Source organism: Netta rufina (genome assembly GCF_964035555.1).
Source record: "Netta rufina genome assembly, chromosome: 3".
Classification (NCBI taxonomy): Eukaryota; Metazoa; Chordata; class Aves; order Anseriformes; family Anatidae; genus Netta; species Netta rufina.
In genome coordinates this window covers 62,402,075-62,423,620 of record NC_140125.1, presented here as the reverse complement: position 1 = coordinate 62,423,620, position 21,546 = coordinate 62,402,075, and the positions used below count along the sequence as shown (strand labels likewise).

Sequence of the window (21,546 nt, the reverse complement as noted above, 5' to 3'; positions counted from 1 at the left end):
TTTATGTGTCATTAATATAAATGTGTGTTAGTACAGAGATCTTCTGGTTTAAAAACTTAGAATCGCACACATTTCAGTATGTTTACTTGTATTTACATACTTTTTAGAATAGTGGTTGCCAATAGCCTGTATGTTTCACATTAATTGATTATTTTTTTTTTTTTGTTATCTTAATAAACCATTTTAGTATGTTGTATGTCAATTACTGGGATAGCTGGGACATGAAGTGTAATTTAAAATTGTCAAGTATTCATTGGAATATGTAAATGTGCCTTGCCAGTTTTGAACTTTAAGACAAAGTAAGTGAACGATGGTGAAATGAGTAGTCAATGCATAAGAGACTTGCTACCACAGTTTCATATACTGCCCTTGCTAAAAAAAATTAAAAAAAAAAAAAGTAACTTTTTCCTCAGATTTGAGCATAAAAGTATGCAGTTGCATTAGCTTCTGAATTTTCAAATCTAGTGATAGAATATTAGGCTTATGGAAAGTGGGTTTGCTAATTGTAGCCTTAAGTATAATTTTGAATTTCAATGTAATCCTTGGTGCTGGCATTCCCAGTGCCAAGGAGTTTTAATGCTCCCTTCAAAGAGGTTGCCATGCCTACTGGCACTTTTACTGTCATATGGTTTTATAAGGAACACTGTCAAGGTGTGGAAAGCAATTCTGAACTTGCTAGAAAATGAAAACACTGGGGGCTGTAGGAGAGGGGAAGTCCTCAGATTTCTTAATCTTGAAATCTCTCCATTGCTGGAAAACTTTAAACACTTGTGGGATCACAAGTGCTAGTGACCAGTTCTTAGTCTGGAAATGTGTTGGGGGAGGGGGGGTAATATATTTATGGAATTCTAACAGTTGATGGAAGTGCGTAAAAACATTGCTATTAAGGCACTACATGTGTTGAAATTGAGGATGATACCCTTAATTTCAGCTCTGATAAAAGCATGGGGAACTATTGCAAAAATGTCAAAATTGACAGGAAAGTGTTTGTTTTCAATGGAATGCAAGCAATGGTGAGTGAGCAAAACATCAAGATCTTGACAGTGTTCCCTCTAATTATGAACTCAAGCCATTATAACTTTTAAAATTAAATATGATTTGCACTGTTCTGATATTGGTGCAGTTTTTTAGCAAAATGATCAGAAAACTAAATTGCATGTGGTGATTAATATTGTGGAAAACTAAAATCAAATAATGTTGTTTTCAAAGCTTTAAATTTGGTTGTGTAAAGAAAAACCCTTCATTATTAAGCGTGGAAAGACCTGGTGAGAATGGGCAAGTGCATTATCTACAGCATCGGTTCAGTTGCGCTGGGTGCTGGTAAACTTGAAATGTTCTCCAGTAACACATCTCTTGCAAGGTGCTTCAGCGATAAAACGGGCACCTAACACGCAGTTCTTGTTGGCATGGTAAAGGCAAGTTTTGACCTACTGGATTTGACCTATGTCTGGATTATGCTGCCCCTGATTATTCTCGTAGGAGGCCTTCTATACTGAAACACCTGCGAAGGTTTGAGCATAGCTAGCAAGAGTTCCACATTTTTTTGTAGAGCTTTCCTAAATTTGAAGCCCAGTTGAGCGTAGTAAGAAATTAGAAACTGCTGCTTAACACTTCTGGTTTATAAACACTCCGATACACTTCTAGAATTATACTTCTGTTTTAATGTTTGTTTGTCTGAAGGGGTTTCATACAGGTCATACCACTGCACTTCTTTTGTTTTTACAGAGGAAAAGTGTTAGAACGTAAAACTTCAGGTTTGTTTCTAGTGTTTGGAGGAAGGATGTTAATACAGATACTAAGACCAGCTTCTGAAATTCTGCATAGTACAACTCCTACCTGAATACTGTCTTAGAATCTAATATAAGGAATACAAATCCATTTGTTGGCAAGGTTGTGGGGTATGACAGTCTAAAATAAGCTTAGCCTCCTCTGAAGGTAGGATTCCCAAATTCATGTTTTGTTCTAAAAATGTTTTACGTGGCAGCAACTTACTTTCCTTTGTGCCTTTGCTAATTCTTCAGAGGCGTCACACTTCTGTTCAGCCTGGCAGCTTTGTTGATGCTTCTCTATGTCAGTGGCAACAGGAACAAAACCGCTTATAAGTATTTCTGAAAAGTGTGTGCTCAAATTGATACATTCCACAAAATTACTACTGCTTGCTCCTTGCATTAGTGAAAGCTTAGTGGAAAATATTAGCTGTTTAAAATGGAGTGGCAAGGTTTGGAAGTAGGCAATAAGGCAGTAAATTTTGCAACGTAGTGCTTGGAGAATTGAAATCAGCAAAGCTGGAGTTTGTGTTCGTAGCTTGAAGCTTATGAATCTAAATTTCATGACTGGCTCTGATGGACTTGGTCTGTCTTCACTGAGTGTCTTGCTGAATTAACTCCTAACGCCAGTGCAGGACATCCCCAGGCTGGGACTAGCTGGTTGTGTTAGTTGGGCAGAGGAGATGCCAGACTGTACTTTCTCACTTGCTTAGTCAGGTTAAAATAAGTAAATATATTGTAACAGGAGGAAGAAGCCTAGCTGAAGATATTTGGATACTTGATACAGGTGTTGGTGGAAGAAGGAATAAATCATTAGGTGTTACTTTATGGCAAATAGTGCAAACAAACAAAGCTTCCTAGAAAGTGATATTGAAGTTTTTTTCTGGGAAACTGATTTTCACACAGTCATCTGATTGATCATCACCTTCAAGTGTTTATCACTTGTGTTATAAAATCCACAGGATGGAAGTGTAACTTTTGTGGGTCCTGTTTGGTCTTGATGGTTACAATAGATAAATATGCTGAAAAGTAAATCAAGCGCTAGCTTGTAAGCTTACTTGGAATTTGGAGAGAGGGGTGATTGTCTCATGTGATGTCTCTTTCTTGCCAAGATGTAACTGGTTAGATTTTTTTTTTTTTCTGCAGAGTTCATCTGAAATGTCTGGTTCTCAAGTGGATGTTGCATAGCTGAGCCTATCTGAGAGCATTGGGTTAAATTTGTTTAAGGCTATCTTCGTGAAATCTTCTTTAGATTGTCAGGCTTCCAGGTACATGGTAAAAGCTTAAAGCATCTGTACCAATGTAGAAATCACAGTCACAGGAGGCAGGGAGGTAAACACAGTTTTAAATTTTAAGTTTGAAGAATTAAATTGTTCTGTCACAAGAAATATTCTACTTCCTGGGGTTGCTTTATACCTGAATGTTCATTATACTGTCTGCTCCAAAGTCAGCACTTACCTTCTGACAGTCATTCAGGTAAAACAGCCAGGTCGGAGATCTGGGTTCCTTCTCATCTGAGACCGATCCAATTGTCTTGATGAATGGGAATAGTTCATTATCTCTGTTTGTACAGTTAGTATGGCAAAGAAGACCATTTTGCTTGTTTTGGCCACTGGTGCAGAAGAAAAAACATGGAATCTTTCTCCTTAGTTTCCTTGCACTAAGGAAGTTATAAGTGCATTCATAATACTGCTACATATGCAATAGAGTAGCCTAAGCTGTTCAACTGCAGAGATGATAATGGTAAGTAAAAATAGATATTCCAGTACTTAAATGACTTTTGGGACCTAAAATCCAGCTTCAGTAGACTAATTGACTCCGTATCTGCAGGGATTAGGAAGGTTATATGGTTTTTAAGTTAAACTTTTGAGTTCAATGCTTCAATGCTAAGTGAACACTGAGTGTAATCTCATACTGTTAAATACTTTCAAGCTAAGAATCTCCAGAAGGCTTCATATATATACAGTAGATATTGTTAAACTGATGAGTTGGCAGTCATAGTTTCAAGGGAATTGCCCATGAACATGTCATAGAAGAGCCAGGAACTGAGTACATCAGGTACTGAGTTACTGGTTCTAAGGGTAGTGTCTCCAGTATTGTTCTGCTATCTAAAGTAAAATTCTTTGACGTTTCTTTTCTTTGGGGGAATGAAAAATGCACCTGTGACAAGTGTTGGGTTAGTTAAAAACTTTTATTAAGCACAGCTAATTTGGGATTAAAAACAAAAAAAAAGATTCCTCTGTGAGAATTTAACAAAGGCAACTAAGCTATATATATATATATATATAAACCAGTAAATCAGTGCCTCTTCTAAATGCTATTTCAGTATACTTAAGAATGAAGCTCTCTTTTATAAAATGCTAATGAGAGCTAGTCCAAATAAAGAAGACTTCTATCTTCTCATAATGCAAATATATCAGAATCTGAAGGTGATTTTAATACTATGGCATTTAAGCTTACAATAACATACCTGATCTCTGCATGTGGGAGAACTGAAGTGGCTACTGAGGGACTGTTCCCATTCTAGATTATGGCCAAAGGATTCCATTACACAGTGCAGTGCAACTTTTTTTCCAGTTCAAACCTATTCTGATCCAGTATTTTGAACAAAATTCTATGCACTTAAGTTTATGCTTTGGGGGAAGACAAAACCTCCAGTAACAATCATTGGGAGTAGTGAATGTGAGTAGTAGTTTTACCAGAATCGCATAAGTAGACTTAAACTAGCCTTGTGAAACTGCATCTAATTCTTAACTGATTTCTGTAAAAGTGTAGGTGATTTACACTTGCTTTTGAATTAAAAGCTCCTCTGAGGAAACTACAGCAAGGTACATTGTTTAAAATTGTCAAAATCTGCAAATGAAGTATGCTGCAGCTCTTGTGGTATCAGAAGAGTGAACATAAAGGGAAAAAACTGTCATAACTTGTATCACTGAAGATACTGTAAGCTTTAGGTGGATTTAAGCTTTACCAGTGGGAATGGTGGAAGATGGCTTCATAATGCTAACAGAGAACCTCTTAGATATTATTTAAATAAATAAATAAATATATATATATATATATAAAAAATGGTTTAAATCCATTGGGTCTGATACCCAGGTTAAAGTTAGGAAGAACATGGAAAGTCTTAAATCCATTGGATTTAAAGCAGCTGTTTTTCTTGTGGAGTTTGCAACTTGGTTTTTACTTATCGTTGTGATCTTACAATAGGAATGGTGTAATAATTGTACACCACTTATTTAGTGGCATGCTATTCTGATAAAATACCACATTTGGTTTACTGATCTTCTCAGCCATTTAGGTTGCCATGTTCCGATGTGAAAAAAATCTTAATACTTGTGTTAGCTGATCAGTAAGTCTCAGACCTAATAGCTGCTGCTTTCTGACATCCTCAGTCTTTTCTTAGGCTAACTGTTGAAAATAGTACAGATTTCTGATGGGAAGTATGGAGGCTTGTTTTCTGTAATTCCGGTGGGTAAGCTGTTAGCCTGTTGCTCGCAGTGTAACGTTTCTAGGAGTAGTGCTTTCACCGAGTGACAAAATGAGAGAAGTACACAGATGAGCTGTGAAAAAGCATTGCTGGTTAAGCATTTCGAAAGTGGAGCCTCCCAGTTTGTAACTGCACTCAGGGGTGCATTAAGGGGTACCCAGCACACAGGTAGAATTTACACGGAAGTAAATTGGGTAGCAGTCACTTCTCAGCAAGGTTGGCACAAATTGCCCTCAATGATAGCTTATGTTAAAGTAGCTGATTTGGTACTGAATTACGCTGAGGTACTCATGTAGTTTTATTGTGCAGCCAGCAAAGAACAGCTGGGTTAGTGACTCCAGTGCAGCAGTGCGTAGATGATCATCCACTTGTAGTCTTGGAGAAACAATAGATAGTTGTGATGCATAATGTGCTTTAAGCATCTTCTAAATTTCTACATCCCTTTGAAGCAGCCTTTTTTGACTTTAAAGCATGAAGATACAAACATGTAAGGTTCATGTTCAAGTTCTGTATGCAATTTAAAGATACGAGGAAATGTTAGCAATTCTGGTGTTCAGAGCAGACAGTTGGGTGAAGTTAGAGCCCAGTAATCAAAGCACGTATTTTAGAATTGTGTAAAGAAAGAGTACTTTCTTTACTCTGTAAAGAAAGGAGCTGTTATTAAACAGGTATTCACTTAGTCTGTCTAAGAATGTCTGTGTATGTAGCACAAATGCATATATTGGGTAAGGAAGAAAAAAGCCAAAACCACAAAACAAAAACCCGTCTTCGAGAAGTGTTTGGGAGAGGACTTGAATATGCGTTACTTTCCAAAGGCATGCAGGTTACTAGGTGATAGGTGTTAAATTCTTGGGTATGGGGTAAGCGAGATAAATGTGATAATGTTGGAACCTCAACCACATGAGAGAAATTACAGAGATATTTTAGGTTTCACAAATAAACTGAAATATTATTAGTCTCCAGTTTAAAGAGAAAAATGCAGATTTGACTTGGACATCTTAAACAGGGAAAAATGTCCCTGTAAAAATTAAAACTTAGTTGCCTGTAAATGCCTTTTTTCCTTTTTTTTTCTTTTTTTCCTCCCCTTGAAGCAGTGATCAAAAGCCAGGTAGACTCCCCACAGAGAAATACAAAGGAGTATGTTTGTGTGGTATTTAGATGGTTGATCTCTAGGAGTGATAGAATCACTAATAATATTCCCTGCTTTGGAGAGTCCTCAACAAAACACATTCTTGTCTGGCTCAAGAGAAAACTTCAGGTCATGTAACAGCTGGAGAAAGAAATCATCCATCCACGGGCGCAAGAATACTATTAAATGTGCCTTCGCTACTGGCAAGTTTGTAGTCTAGGGTTAAAAACAAAATAGCCAAGTAAATAACCTGGCAAATCATGAAGGTAGGACTTCATTTAGTTGTATTACAGCTTTGTGGAATCATTCTTGCCATTAATCAGTCTGTCCTTTTCCTGTGAAAGGTAGGTATACTCTAACCCAGGCATCATCTAGCAGCCACAGCAAGATGTGAAGGGAATGTCAGGTGATGGATCTTGCCCAGGTGCAAACATCAGGTTGAGAGCAGACACAGGGCCTTGGACTTCATGTGAAAAGGTAAGGAGATTCTTTCCGGGCTGAAGTAATCATCGGGGCCTCTTCATCTCGGTGGAAATTTGGGAAGAATGGCAGGAAGGCAGTAGGAATGCGTCCAAGAGAACCAGGGAATTCTGTCTGAAAGTATCCCTGCAACAAAGGAGGTTTTGAATACAGCAAAACAGAAAACCAGCAGAGGAAAAACTCTTGCTATGCCTCAGTTATGTGATTTTGAATGTCCTGTTTGGAGAGGTGAGTGATAATCCTGTGGCTGGTGATGGTAAACCTGCTGGTTTGAAATGATGGGCTAGTAGCCTCAGCACCAGGGAGGCAAGAGACCGTCCTGAATATCTGATGTACCCGTGCCAATGACTGGCTTGTTTTTGGGTGAGGAGTTCTTCCATTTCTTTTTACTGGTATTAAAATTAGATAAATACCTTTAGTAATACTTTAAAGTGTATTTAAAAGTAGGGTAATACGAAAAACTTTTTAATAGGGCCTGACAAGACCTACGCATCGAGTGATGCTTAGGGAAGGAGTGTCGTGTTTATAGTGAAGCCTTGTGTAACATCTTGATTTGAACGTCAGGGAAAAAGTGACTGAATAGGTGTTTCGCTTGGGAAGCTGTGGCAAATCAAAGCCAACTCAGCAACCCCTTCAGAGATTTCAAATTGAGGATGGGCCTGACAGGCTCCCAGGTACACCACTAGGTTTTTGCATAGGGCTGTGCTTTTTTTCCTGGATAAGTATCCAATACAAGCCCAGCATCCCAAGGGAGAAAAGTGGCTGGTAATTTTTCAGGATGTGGTATTGCAGGTAGATCAGGTGGGTATATTCTCCAGTGGAGGTGGCCTTCATGTTTAGAAATGAAGGGATTGATACGTGCCTGAAAGCAGGAGCTCAAGATGATAATGATGATAAAGATATTACCAATATGGAGGTTGCTAAGCTTTGAAGATGTTCAAGTCATGATGGAGCTTACATCTTTACTAGAAAATACGCTTTCTTAATGAATAAAAGGAATTGTATTCTAAGGCTGTCCAATGAAAAACCTTGCATAAGGTAATAAAGAAGGGGGGAGGCTAGAAAATGAATAGGGCTAAGGCAGAATATATTTGCCTGATTTTGGTTTGCTAGGATGGTCTCTCCTTACTAAGAAAAGCAGGTCAAGAATAGATAAGGCTTTGTGCTCATGAACAAGGTACAGAAGTGGGCAGCTGGCAGTAGGGGAAAGCTGTCATTTTCTCTGCAGGTGAGCAGCATCTTTGAAGACTCAGTGGGAGATAGGAACATTCCTGACTGTAGAAGTAATGGGAATTGAAGCGTCCAGTGGAGACCGGTGTGCATGTTCTGAGTTCTTGGTGAAACTCAGGTGAGCAGCTTTGAACTAAAACCTTGGGCTATGTGCAGCAATTCTGTGTCCCCTCACAGCCAGAACTGCTCCTCACATACATAATCCATGACCTTGTTCCTTTCTTTGTTCTGGCTTTTAACTGTTGCCTGTGGGCTTCAGGGAAGGAGAGGAGAGTGTCATTATGACTTCTCCAGACCTAATGAAGTGCTGAAGGGAAAAAAAGGAGAAGAAAGCACAGCTGTGTATTGGTTCCCACCATTGTGGTCCAGGAGAATCTCCAGATAGGCTCGTCAGAGTTGAGACCGACTGGTATTCCAAGTTTCCTGAACATAGCATATCCCAAAAATACACTAGATGCAGACAGTACACCAGAGTATGATGATAGGTTAGAACTCAGCCTACAGTTTGCTGCGTCCAAAGTGGATGATAATGTTCAGTGGAGAACTTACTGCTATTCCGAAACAAACAATGCTTTTGAAAACAAACAGGCCCTAAAGAAACCTGTAATGGTATTAAGGCATCCTTTCTCTATTTTTTTATGAACCAAAATCTACTTTTTCGAGGGAAAAAAATTCTTTCCCTCTTGTATCTGAAGTGCACTGAACCCAACTTCAGGTTTAGCTGATGCTACCCAGGTCCACATGCAGTGTTGAGCTGTCTTACATGCATCTGTTGAAATTCCAAATCTCAATCACTGTAATTGCTGGTGGGGGTGCAGACACTGGGACTACAGAGAATACTCCAAAGTCCAGAGATAAGACTGGAAGACATGCAGCTTCTTGTGGAGAAGAAAACCTCATTCATTGCAGCTTGATATGAAAGATGGTAAGCTGATTTTCATATTAAGAAGCCCATTTATTAGTATATATTTACAAATATTTATATATCTGTGAAAGGGGGAGCCTCATGCCTACCAAGTGTTTAAAACATTTTTTTATACTTCAGTAGAAAAAGACAAACCAGATGGGTGATGTAGTAGCAAATCATTCAGTCACATATTAGAAACTGAGAAAGCTGCAGATTAATACTGAATGATCATAATGTTCCCCCATGCAATCTCAGTTCCTAATAGCTCCAATGCCTTTCCCAGCTAGAATATTAGTTACTTAAATAAAACAAAGTAAAAAGCAAAGCAAAACTTTAATTAGTGCAGAACTTTGATGTTTAACTAGTAAATAGGTCAGGCTTAGATCTAGATGAAATGTTCAGTTGATCTGAATTCATTTATCCAGAGGAAATTTGTGTATCCTATGATACAATATCCAAACTTTAACTCTTCAGGTAGTCACATAAATTCCACTATAGAAAACCTACTGATATTAAAACTAGCTCTTCCAAATAGTCCTTATTTCTTGATTTTACAATTTGTCCCAAAAATACACTTCGGAGTCCTCTTGCCTGCGTAAGCATGCATGCTCCCTTCCCAAAGGACTGTTTAGGGAAAACCACTGTGCAGGTGGCAAGAGTGCACCAGGAGCTGCATTGCAGAACATTGGGGAGGAGTTGCAAGCAACTGTTCTTCACTGTTCTGGAAGAGAGTGAGACTGTGAGTTCCTATCCTACTAATAGGCCCCTGGAGGGATCATCTGCTTCCCCAGAAGCACCAGTGATACCAGAGGTAGAAGTGAAGTGGTACATAGCAATACACCATAGTGCCACTTTTCTATTAAACGAGACAGCATTTTGGGGGAAGAACGGTTTGGCTTACCTTCAGGAACGTGAGTAGCTGTCTGATAAAGGTAATGTTGATCAGTTACGAGCTGTAAAGAAGCCTGGCCTTGCAGAGCTCGCTACTGAATCCTAAAGTTATCTAATTAAAATTATCATATTCCTCTTACAGTGGAGCTTTACCATAGGGCTGCATGCTCGAGTTATACTGCAAAATGTCATACTAGCAAGCTGCCCATATGCTTCAAGAAGTTCCTTCAAAAATCCTCAGAACTCATCCTCACATATGAAGAGGAATAACCCTCTGTTCTGAGTCTCCTTCTCTGGAGATACTCAAGGCCCATCTGGACGCCCACTTGGGCAGCCTGCTCTAGGGAACCTGCTTTGGCAGGGGGGTTGGACCCCATGATCTCTGGAGGTCCCTTCTGACCCCTACAGTTCTGTGAATCTGTTCATGTTTTCTCATAATACCCTGTGCATTGGTCTGCTAGCATAGAATTATTTTGCTTTTTCCATATATCCCATATTCTTTCAGGGAAACTTAACATATGTCCCATTGTTGCTTGTTTTTTCTTCCCGAAAACATTTTTTTTGCTGTACGTAGAATCATAGATCTATGATTCATCATACATAATAATGGCTCTACATCATTTAAATGAAGGGAAAATGTCCAGTTCATTGCATATACCCTCAGCCAACAAATGATAAACAAAACAACCTTAGTTATACAGCTCATTCTATAACAATTTCTGTAACGTGGTACTTGAAAGACTTAACTGAAGCACAAATAACTTTCTGAGGGAGATAATTGATGTTGTTTAGCTCTTAACCTATACCACTTTTAAATACTTCTTGTTCTCAGAGAAACTGGTTGCTTGAACTAAAAATATCTCTGTGGAATTCTGACCTGACAAAAACACTCAAGGCATTTGCTGCTGTACCTACAGAAAGAAGCTGAAGCAGTGGAATTCAGGATACCAGCTTGCCTGTCACCATTTAAAAAGGAAAAAGAAAACTGATTTCTGCATGTGGGTTTACACGATCAGTATCAGGACGCACAACAGATGTTAGCATCATTAGAAAGCTTTTTCTGTCTTACAACCACAATCTTCTGTTATAATCAGGCTTTTTTTTCTACTTTTGGCAAGTTCTGATCATTGACCAGAAATTATTGATTATGTGAAGACTTGAAGTTGAGGGATTTTTTTTCACTGTTCTGCTCCTAAGGTGAAAATTGTGCCCAAAGGAGGAAAGAGGATCATAAATCTTTGTAAAAGGCAGACTGTTCAGGTGGTCAAAGTCATTTGATACAAATGATAAGCAGAGTAAGGAATGAGTTTTCACCATCTCTGTATAAAATAGTGAAAGTTCTTTGTGAGATTGAAGATACATATGAATATGCAAGGAGAACAAAGTGGTGGAACTCCTTGCAGTTCAAAAAGCAACTTGAGACTCAGGGAAAAAAAAAAATTTCCTTCTCAAGATATATATCCCCCTGATGCAAATTGGAGTCAAAGAATGTTCTGGGAAAGTATTATATTCCTGCTGTGCTTTTAGAACTCTTTCCTCTAGGTATCCCCTGTTGGCCATCGTCACAAGCAGGATGGATGTTCACCTGGCTGAAGAGCTGCTGACCCGACACAGCTGTTCTGTGTATGCATCAAGTGCCTGCAGTGGAAAAACTTGCACTGCCTTTGAATCCTCCAGGTCTCATCATAGTTATGAAAGGCACAGGTGCTGCACCACTTTGCAGCATTTACCAGAAACACACCTTACAAGTATTTTCTTGGCACTTTCTAATTCAGCTGAATCAAGGGAAACTGGCTCACGTTCCTCCTCAAACTCCATACTTGAGAATTTCCCCCACTAACCACAAAGTTGTCTGGAAACTCCCTCGTGGACCTGAGATAGCTATTTTCACAAAGTGTGTATCCAGGACAAGGTTTTCTTTATGCCCACTGTAAACATCTTAATTTTCATTTAGTCTGAGCTCTTAAGCTGTGCTATGGCGTTCTTTTAACTATTTGCATTGGTACAGCTCCTTATTTCTTTTACAAACTCTTTCTTATGTTTTCTTACAAATTCTCAAATCCAGCCACCATGAAAATCTTCCTCCTTGATCAGCTCAGGTTTATGGAAGGAATTTATGGCTTCAGATAAGTAACTTTCCAAGTCTTCCCCACGCATACCAACCAACTCAGCTATCTCACTTAGTATTAAGTTAAATTGCACATCCAAAGAGCCTCTCTCTTGCTCTTTTGGTGGAAAAAAAAAAAAAAAAAAAGAAAAATTCTGTAGACTATACTTTTGCCAAATGTTTACCACACACCTAGTGTTTATATCTTTAAGCATTCCTCCAGTGTGTCCTGTATAGGTCTAATGCTTTCCTTTATGCATATTCTTTAATATTTTTTTTGGTCTCTGTCTTCTGTACCCAACTTGCGATTTTCTATTCAGTATCTTTCTCCCTTAGTTTGTCCTGTGACAAATGGTAATTTATGGGACATTATTTTCATCTCTAATATCTTAATGCTCTCCATTATCTAGTCTTTAAAAGGATGTATTCAGAACAGTCCTCTTCATGCAAACAATTTGGAGAAATGCTCTAACATTGCTCTGACCCTTTTGGTTTTTTCTCCTTGAGAGTTACAGGTTCCTCAAAACAAAACTGCCTCTATTATGTAGCCATTTTTTCCTTCTTCCCAATGGTGCATTTTCCAAAATAAACATTGTTCATCCTGGTGAAATTCCAATGTGTTCAGTATTTCCTCAATGTCCATGCACCTTTTTTTTTCCCAAGCATCAGTCCTGTTGCGCGTACTAAACTGACCCTCTGGATGTTCACTCGCAGTAGGTTCTTTCACTTGAATTCCCTTACCAGAGCAGTCTCTGTGCCCTTTTTTCAGGCCAGTCTTTATTCTGCCTGGTACTTAGTGATTTCATGACCTCAGTTCTACAACACAGTTTGGTGTAGGTATTTTCAGATCATCTACATGAATTTTATTTTATACTTAAAGCAATGATGAATTTTGGGCAGCCTGTTAAAACTGATATCCCTTAGCCACCCAATTCAATTTCCTGCTGAATCTTTTTATGTAAAACAAGACATTAAATATCTAACATCAGCTGGTAATTCATTTTTTCCCCTAACTGTGGAGACCAATGACTTTTTGAGAAGTATCATCTATTTTTTTTATTTTTTTTAAATGTGTTTTCCTTTATTTCTGCTGTTATGCTCCTCATTCTCCTGGAGCAGCTGACCTCCTCTGTTCTTCTAAAAGACAACTTGTGTGGGATTTTACCCAGTAATCCAAAGCCTCTGTTGCTGTGTCCAGTGGGTACTTTTAACCCCAGCTTATCATTTTCCCATCCACTTTGCTTTAATCTTGTAATACCATGGATCAACTCATGGTCCATAACGTGCTGGTCCAGGAAGCAAACGTAAGAACCTAAAAGCACCACTGGCAGCACGCATTCCCACGCAACCGAGGAGAGCAGGTCTGTGAGTCTCATACAGTAAGTCTCATTATTAGCAGACTATTAACTCGCTAACAGACTAATGAACATTACTGCATTTGTAGCAGTAAAAACAGTTTTGTTTACCTAAATGCTAATAATTATCATCCTACCAAATGGTAGCCAGAAATGGTCAGCCTCTGCTTTCCCTGAAAGCCTGAGTGTTCTTTCAAAAGAGAGAAGCCAACAAGCCTGTGATAATAATAATAAAAAAAAATCTACTTTGTTTTTGAATGCAGCTGAATTACCTGAGTTCATGAGATGAAACTGGTTGTATGCCCTTTGAGTTTTAAATTGAAAAGTTGAGCCTAAGTTGCCTACTAAAGCTTAATTTTATTGGGATTTGAGTCCATGTTTACTTTTTTATTTCTTACCTATTTCCTAAATATATGCTTAAAACTAAATTCAGAGCTTGCTTAGGAGAAAGCTGTTGAAGTTAAAAGTTTAACATGATTTATTCAGATTAAACATCTGTAAAGGACCCACAAAAATTATAAAGGACTTGTGGGGAATGATTTATAAAGGAAAACTAATCCCTGATTGGGCAAAGATGAAGAATTATATTATGGAAGTTAGCCTGGACAACTGTATCCTTGAGAAAAATAAATAACTTGAAGAAAGAGGCATTATAGACTGGCAACTTTTTATTATTATTATTATTTTTTTAAGATACTGGAGAGTAAAAGCAGACTGCTTGCAGTCTGTGTGAATCTGTATTACAGTTCACTGCCTAAAGAAACAACTGAGTTCAAACTTAAAACAAAAACAATTAAATAGAATTTCAGCTACGTGACTAACATTTTTCAGTCAGCAAGCATTTATTTTCATTTCAAATTATGCTGGAAAATCTCCACTGGTGCATTTTTTTGTTAGAATATGTGATCTTCGGTTGTAGTTTTTAAAAGAATAAAAAATGGAGAACTGTCTCCTTTCTATGGAAAGGGAGACTTGCTATTGCTGATGAATATATGAAGTTTTCATTTCTCATGTAAATTGCCTGGAATTTTGAAAAGCTTGGTTTTGTCTATATTTTCCTTTTGTTTTTCTGTATTCTTTTGCTAGAAAACAAACCTCAACTACATCTTTCAGTGTAGCAGAACAATCCAAGTAGTTGTGGAGCTGTGGGCTGCAGAGGGTGATCTGTGGTGCTAGCCGTGCTTTGTCTGTGGCAGAGGAGGTTGGGACAAAGCAGGTTGTAGTAGAGTCTGGCCAGCAGAGCTAAACTTTGTGAACTGAAAGAAATCACAGGGCTTCTCAGATGATGAGGTACAATTACTGCCAAATGGGAATGTGGCACTTTTATGCTAAATAAACATAACCCTGAACAATGAAGCTATAATTTAAGAAACTTTACCCAGAGCAGAGAACTCAAACAGAAGCAGAAGTTGAACTTCTGTTCTTGCGTGCTGCTGGTTTGCTCTGCAAGTCACTTCCAATGTTCCAGATACATGATGCTGGTCACAACATCTCTATGAAATATTTTAAGCATTACACATTTAAAAAAAAAAAAAAAAAAAAAAAGGTTATTATTAAAAACATTGCAAAATAAATGACTAAAAATTGTAAGCAGTAAAGCTGAGGAGTAAGTAATAAAAATGCATCTTCTGAGGAAAATTAATTTCCTCTGAATTTACTGTATGGAGCTTTGCTGTGAATGTGTACCTTATTTGTTGTTTTTTTTTCCTAATAGAAATCATGTGGACTGACATGAAATAATACTGTGCAGGCGCTCTTAAGGAAATTCAATCCTACCCTGGGCTTTTGCCAAGCTCTCTGAGAAAGGTCAACATACTGAAGCCGAACTGCAGCATTTCACCTGATCTGGAGGTCAAGGGAAGTGTTGCATAAAATGACAAACATCTGAGAGAAGTGTCTGAAAGCTGTTTTCGGCTTTTGATTTCTAGATACCAACTCATATTCCAAATACTGTCTTTTCCTTCACAGAATAGTTGTAGGGTTTGCACTACAGCTTTGTGAACACGAGTCTCTTCTCGACAAGCATAGTCTGCGTGTGCGTATGTATCCTTTGCCCAAATATGCCTGTATGGGGCTGGTGCGAATGAGTATAAAAGGCAATACCACTTTTTCAATGCAACTCAAAAATAAAAGGAAGGCAGTTGTACTTGAGCAGGTTATCTTTTATATATGTAATTTAGAAGCCCCCGTCTCAATAAGGTTTTCTAGGAGCAGTCACTGAAGCACTTTTATTTTACCCTCTTCCCCTAACCAGGGGTGTTATGTTAAAACTTCTGAGCTTCCTAGGACCCAACAACCTCAGTTACTGAAAGCATTGGAGCAGTTTGCTGTGACTTGGGCAGTACCTGAGGGCTGTTCCTAATGTGCAGTTGGCTTTACGCCTTCCTCCCTCGCAGTAAGCTACATTCCGGGCAGCACTTAGGCAGCCTGCTGTAACCCTGTCTGTACACTTTGTGATTTTAAAGGGGGGGAGAGGATCTCATCCCTTTCTCTACCCTGCTCCGTTTGCTTTGCAATCCCCTCTGAAGCCCTGAGGAGCGTTTGCACAGCTTTGGCTCAGTCCCCAGCTAAATATAGGGCGTTTCAGCCAGGTGCAGCTGTCCCGACCCCGAGCGTTTATGTAAGCGCCCTGTCACCGGAGACCAGCCTAACGCGGTGCGGCTGCAAAACCCACCCCAACCTCCCCGACCCCAATTTGGGCACCAATCCTCCCTCCCTCCCACCCCTCCGCCGCTCCTCCCCGGCGGAGAGCCGCCTCCTCCCGGCCACGGGGCGGCGAGGAGGCAGCGCCGCCAACAAGATGGCGGCCGCCCCCTGACGCCGCCCGCCATTGCCGGAAGCGGCGCGGCCCGGCCCGGGCTCGGTGGCGGCCATGGGGTGGGCGCGGGCGGCCGCCGAGCGGCTGCGGCAGCGGGCTCGGGGCGCTGAGGTGCTGCGGGAGACCTGCCGCCAGTACCCGCTCTTCTGCTGCCTCCTGCTGGGGCTGGCCGCCGCCACCCTCCTCCTCAACCGGTAACCCGGCGTCTGGGGGACAGCCCATGGGGCAGGGGGTGGCTGCGGGGTGGCCGTCGTGGGAAAAAAAAAGCAAAAAACAAACATCAAAAGGTGAGATCTGCGAGCGGTGACCCCCTTTTTCTGCTTGCTCGGAAGGTACCTCCACGTCCTGATGGTCTTCTGGTCGTTCGTGGCTGGTGTTGTCACCTTCTACTGCTCGCTGGGGCCAGACTCCCTCCTGCCCAATATTCTGTGCACCATCAAATACAAACCCAAGGTAAGCGCGGTGCGCCACGGGCTGACATGAAATTCATCAGACATAGACATAGACAGCAATTCTGGTGGGATTCCTGCCGCTTTCAAAACACCAGAAGTAAATACAGCTTGTGTCTATTTACTGATAGATACCTTGTGGCAAATACAGTGATTACAACCTTGGGTTCTTCCTGTACCTGTGCACAGGCCCATCAAATCTACATATTCCTGCAAAGCTGCTCCTTGGGAGAGTTCATGGATGTTTTCTAACCATTTCACCCACTTTTTGCTTAGGGCGTTTCACTTGCAAGTAGCTTAGACACTATCTAACTGTGTTCTCTTCTATTAAGACTCTTTTAAAAATGTCCTGCCTTTTGCATGCTGCTTCTAACTCTTCTTCATTGATTGTTTCTTTCAAGCTTCTTTAAGCAGTACTGAACTTCAAAGGGAAAAGCATTCCCAAAGGAAATCGCTGTTTTCTATCTTTGAGGCAAGGCAAAGTTTGTAGAGAAGCCAGTTGATCTGATCACAGGCTAAATGGTGTCTGGGGAGACAGGTAGAGATGTGCAAGGCTATCTACTTAAGTTTTGTTGTAGTAGAAGTGATTTTCCTGATCAGTTCAGTTGTTTCTCTTGCCATGCCTTGTTATCTTGCTTTCCTGCTGGGAAAACAACTTTGCCTGTCTACTGTTCAGTTCTCTGTAATTGTATACTCTAGAAGGAATTTACTGATTTGTTAAGAGTCATCATTTTAAAGAATATAAACTTGTCCAAATGTTTTCTCCTAGCAATTAGAATTGCCGGAGCTATTTCCCCATGGTCACAGTTGTGCTGTGTGTGGCAAAGTCAAATGCAAGAGGCACAGGTAAATTAAAAGTGGCACTGTTAATGGTAGTATTTTTGTACACTTCAGCAGGGAACTTGCATTGTTATTACATCTAATTTTCCATGCTCTCCTACAGACCTGCTTTGCTCCTGGAAAACTATCAGCCATGGCTGGATCTGAAGGTGCCTTCCAAGGTTGATGCGTCCCTCTCAGAGGTAATTGCTGCTTCATTTCATATTTCCTTGAAATTCAGTGATTTTTTTAAATTTCACATTTCTTAGACCTGCTAATTCCAGTTGAGTATATGAGTCAGGTATGTGTAGCATGTGTGTTAACTTTTCATGTAAAACTCAAAAGAATATATGGCAGGTGCAGAGAGACAATGTTAATGTACATATGACTGTCCCTGCAGTAGTGTGCCTAGAACTCAAGAAACATCTATGCAAATTGGGAAATATATAGGAAAGAACAGTTCTAAATAGGTGACTGAAAAACATGTCTGATTCTTGAAAGGTTGTGGATTTCAGCCTGCTTGGTTTGTTGAAGTGGTGGCTAAGGGATGATTTGCTCCAGTTACAAACATTATGTGATGGAAGATAAGCATGTGGTTGTACCTATTTAAAATCATCAGACAAAGCTGTAACACAATTGGTCAAAATAAGTAGTCAGTGGGTTTACTGAAAGAAGAACAGCATAAATTTATACCTCTTTCTGGTAAGACTAAATCAGGAATTTTGTTTTATTCTTTTCTCTTTAGAAAGCATCTGAAGAGCTCTTTTGCTTTAGGTTTGTTACCCCCTTGTTGATTCTTGATGAAGTACAGTGGCAGCTAATTAGATAACTTTCTGGCCTTTTTTAAAGCTAGGAAAATACACAAATACTTGTGTAGCTTAATCTATTTTTAAAATTCCACCTTTGGAGTTCTATGGTAAAGGGAAAAAATAAATGGCATGTCTGAGATGAGCAGATTCTTACATGTCAGCTCTCATAATTAAAAGCCTGATGTATGAAGTCAATAGTGCGTGTGCTTGAGGTATAAGCTAGCTCTTGAATTTGGCTTTGTGTGATGCTGTTCAGAGCATGCCCCATACCAAAAGTAGCAACAGGACAAAAACCTTAAGGGAAGGGAGGGATGGATAGTTGAAGACTTTAAAAAACAAACAAAAACCAACCAACCAAAAAAACTGTGGAGATAACTTGTCGACTTCCTTCAGTTTAATATAGTGACTTCCTCTGTAATTCAGAAGCAAACATTTGTTGTTTTAAAATTACATGATCTATTAAAATTGACTTTTTTTTTTTTTTTAGAGTAAGTTTAGGCCCAAATATATTAAAAGAGCAATACAATATCACTGACTATCATATAGATAGGCTTATTTTTTAAGCCTCATTTTAATAGTAGAATGCGAAATAAATACTTTTGTGTCTTTTTTTTTTTAATTATTATTTTTTTTAAGAACTTTGGGCAGCAGATAGTTGTGACGGTTCACCAAAGGATGTGTAAATGCTGAAGAACTGGAAGTTGTCCTGTTTAGCTTAAAATTAAGTTCTTTGTATTCCATTACTCATAAGAGAGCTGAGTGGATACTATAGTTATCTTCTAAGACTGCTTTTTTGAAGTGTGTTGCTACACAATGGCATTTTGTATTTGCTTGTTGATACTGTAGTTCTGCTTTTACCAAAGTGGTGTGGGTGTTTTTGTTGGTGGTTTTTTATTTTTTTCCTTCACTGCTGTGTCCCCCCAGGCCTGCTTTATTTAGCAGCATCCACGTGGCTTTGTATATCTATGCTGTGTTTCTCGTTCCTTTCTCTTCTTTGTGTGCTTCACCAGAGGGAGGTGTCAGACCTGGGTTCTGTGCGTTCCTGGCACAGTGTGCTGGGGTTATAACCTTTGGTGGACCCAGACAGGCTTCTGTTTCCACAATGAAGTCACCTTTTTCATGTGTTTGGGATACTAGCTGGAATGAGAAATGCCACTGCATTGTTCCCTGTTGCAGCTCTTCCGTACCTGTTAAAAGGGCAGCAGAGGTTCTGCCCGTGCCATATTGCTCTTCATTTGTGCTGGGGATCTGCAGCGTTTAACGTGTGACTGGAATTGGATAGCCTGCTCGGGGCTGGAAAGAGAGACTGCCCTTATTTTCTTTTGTGGGTTAGTCATGCAGTAGGGGAAAGCTGATACACTGAGAAGTGAATTAAGATTAATGAGATTCCGAAGGAGTACGGTGTGCAGCCTGCCTCTGAAAGGCAGATTCTTCAAATAATTAAAATAATTCTGGGATTTTTTTGATTCTGAATTAGTTTTCCTAGTTCTTTTGCAGGTTGAAAAATTTTAGCAACGTTCTCATTTCCAAGTGTTTCTAATTTGAATCAGTTACGTAGTCTTTAAGCATAGGTTTTCTAGTAGTTAAAGAATAATTTAATTCCCATTTGAATCTGAAGAAATGCAATTTATTCTCACAAATGTGGATTTTTCACTCTTGGATCATGATGAGAGTTTGTCTCACTTTGCAGATTCTTAATCTTTTGCATCCTTGTTTTGCTTATCTAGCTGTTGTACTTGGTTTAGAACAATAAGAAAACCCTGTGCTTAAAGCTTCTTTCTTATTATTTTTATAGTTGAACTGCTTTGACCATGCATCTATCAATATTTAATAATTTGGGTTGTATCTTGCACAAAAATAATTCTGTGACCTAAGTGTAATTTTGTTTGTGGGTTTTTTAGTCCATTGTGCTTTATGATAGTTTTCCTCATGCTTTTTTCCTTTAGTGAGTTAAGATGTTATTTCTGTTGGTCAGCTTTACGTTAAGTAAAATTAAGGTGTTACAGGTTGTGTAAAGGAAAATCAAATGTTATTATTCAGTTAATTAACTCATCTCTACTTACAATCTCATTTTGCTGCGTCAGGTATGGTTGCAAATCAAATCTATAGAAATCTGCTCAGTTACTCTTGATCAGCATCATGAAAGAAATGGGTTAGTGGATCAGGGTGCTGTCTGTTGAGTTCAGCAATTTTTCAGTAGTTTTGGGGTTCTCAGGTTCTTACTTTCAGTATGGGACCAGATTTCTTCTTTTTTTTCTTTTAAAAATTGTTAATGGACAAATGAATGGCAAGAAGTTGGTTACTGCCTGAGCATGCTCCTCACCAGTCCAGAACTCTCGTGGCCGACTGCACAGTGACCTGCATGCTTTGTGTTGGGAATTGCTTGTTCTGCCCTCAGGAAGTGGCCTCCGCTATCTAGTTGTACAGTCCTTTAAGGCTTTTTATATCATCTCTGTGGTTTACTATCAAATCCCTGCTGCTTTCCAGTCTAATTTGGCCTGGTACTTCTGTCCTGCTACTGAATCGTTTATCACTTAGCTCTTACAGCTCTTCCTCCTGGCAACTGGAGTCTATTTGATGGCAATCCTAAGAAAGCTTGGCTCAGCAGCAATGGACTGACTAGCTTGCAATGTTTTTGTGCTTGCTAGAAATGAATTTCTCTGCTTTTTTTTTTTTTTTTTTTTTTTCCTTCAGCTGCTTCTTGTACTGAACCTGCTGCATTTGGTTGTATGCTTTTCATCACTTTCCAATTCAAAACTTCACACACACACAGAACCAGTCATTTTGCAAAATGTTTGAAAAATAGGTAGGCTTTAAATGAAATGACTCATCATTTAAATTTAGAGCTGGAGAATAATACTTCCTATAAGGTGTAATTGCTTATCATTATCTAGCGCTCTTTGAAGTGTCCTATCTACTCCATTGGCACGTGTGTGTAGTGTGAGTAATTGAGCTTGAATGATATTTTTGGTGTTGCTGCACTAGAAGTGGGTACACATCTCCTGCTTTCTTTGTGCTTTATGAAAATGTAGTGAATGATGTGACAGTTTTTTTTTTCCCCTGAGTCAGTTTCCTATGATTGCTTGAGTGCTTGCGTTTTGCAGTATGGATGTTTTCACTCTGTAGCTCTCTTTCAGCTTCATTATGCCACCTTGGTGCAATGGAGCACTGTACGTAACTGTCTTTGCCTTGCTGTGTATTTAGCAAAGATATAAATAGGGATTGCTTTCTGTGTGTCCAGGATCAAGACATTTTTTTATTAAGGTCATATAGATAACTGCAGTTCTACTAGGATG

At 39.3% G+C, this 21,546-nt stretch overlaps 1 protein-coding gene across 2 annotated transcripts in view; it reads left to right on the top strand.

The window, feature by feature from the left end:
• The first annotated feature begins 16,136 nt into the window (after window positions 1-16,136).
• Window positions 16,137-21,546, top strand: part of SNX14 (sorting nexin 14) — a 53,033-nt gene continuing 47,623 nt past the window's right edge. For both annotated transcript variants that reach the window (XM_084283302.1, XM_084283301.1), the window contains exons 1-4: window positions 16,137-16,367; window positions 16,506-16,626; window positions 17,392-17,468; window positions 17,566-17,644. In XM_084283302.1, coding sequence (XP_084139428.1) covers window positions 16,228-16,367; window positions 16,506-16,626; window positions 17,392-17,468; window positions 17,566-17,644 — 417 coding nt within the window. In that variant the 5' untranslated portion in view covers window positions 16,137-16,227. The remainder of the gene's footprint in view (window positions 16,368-16,505; window positions 16,627-17,391; window positions 17,469-17,565; window positions 17,645-21,546) is intronic.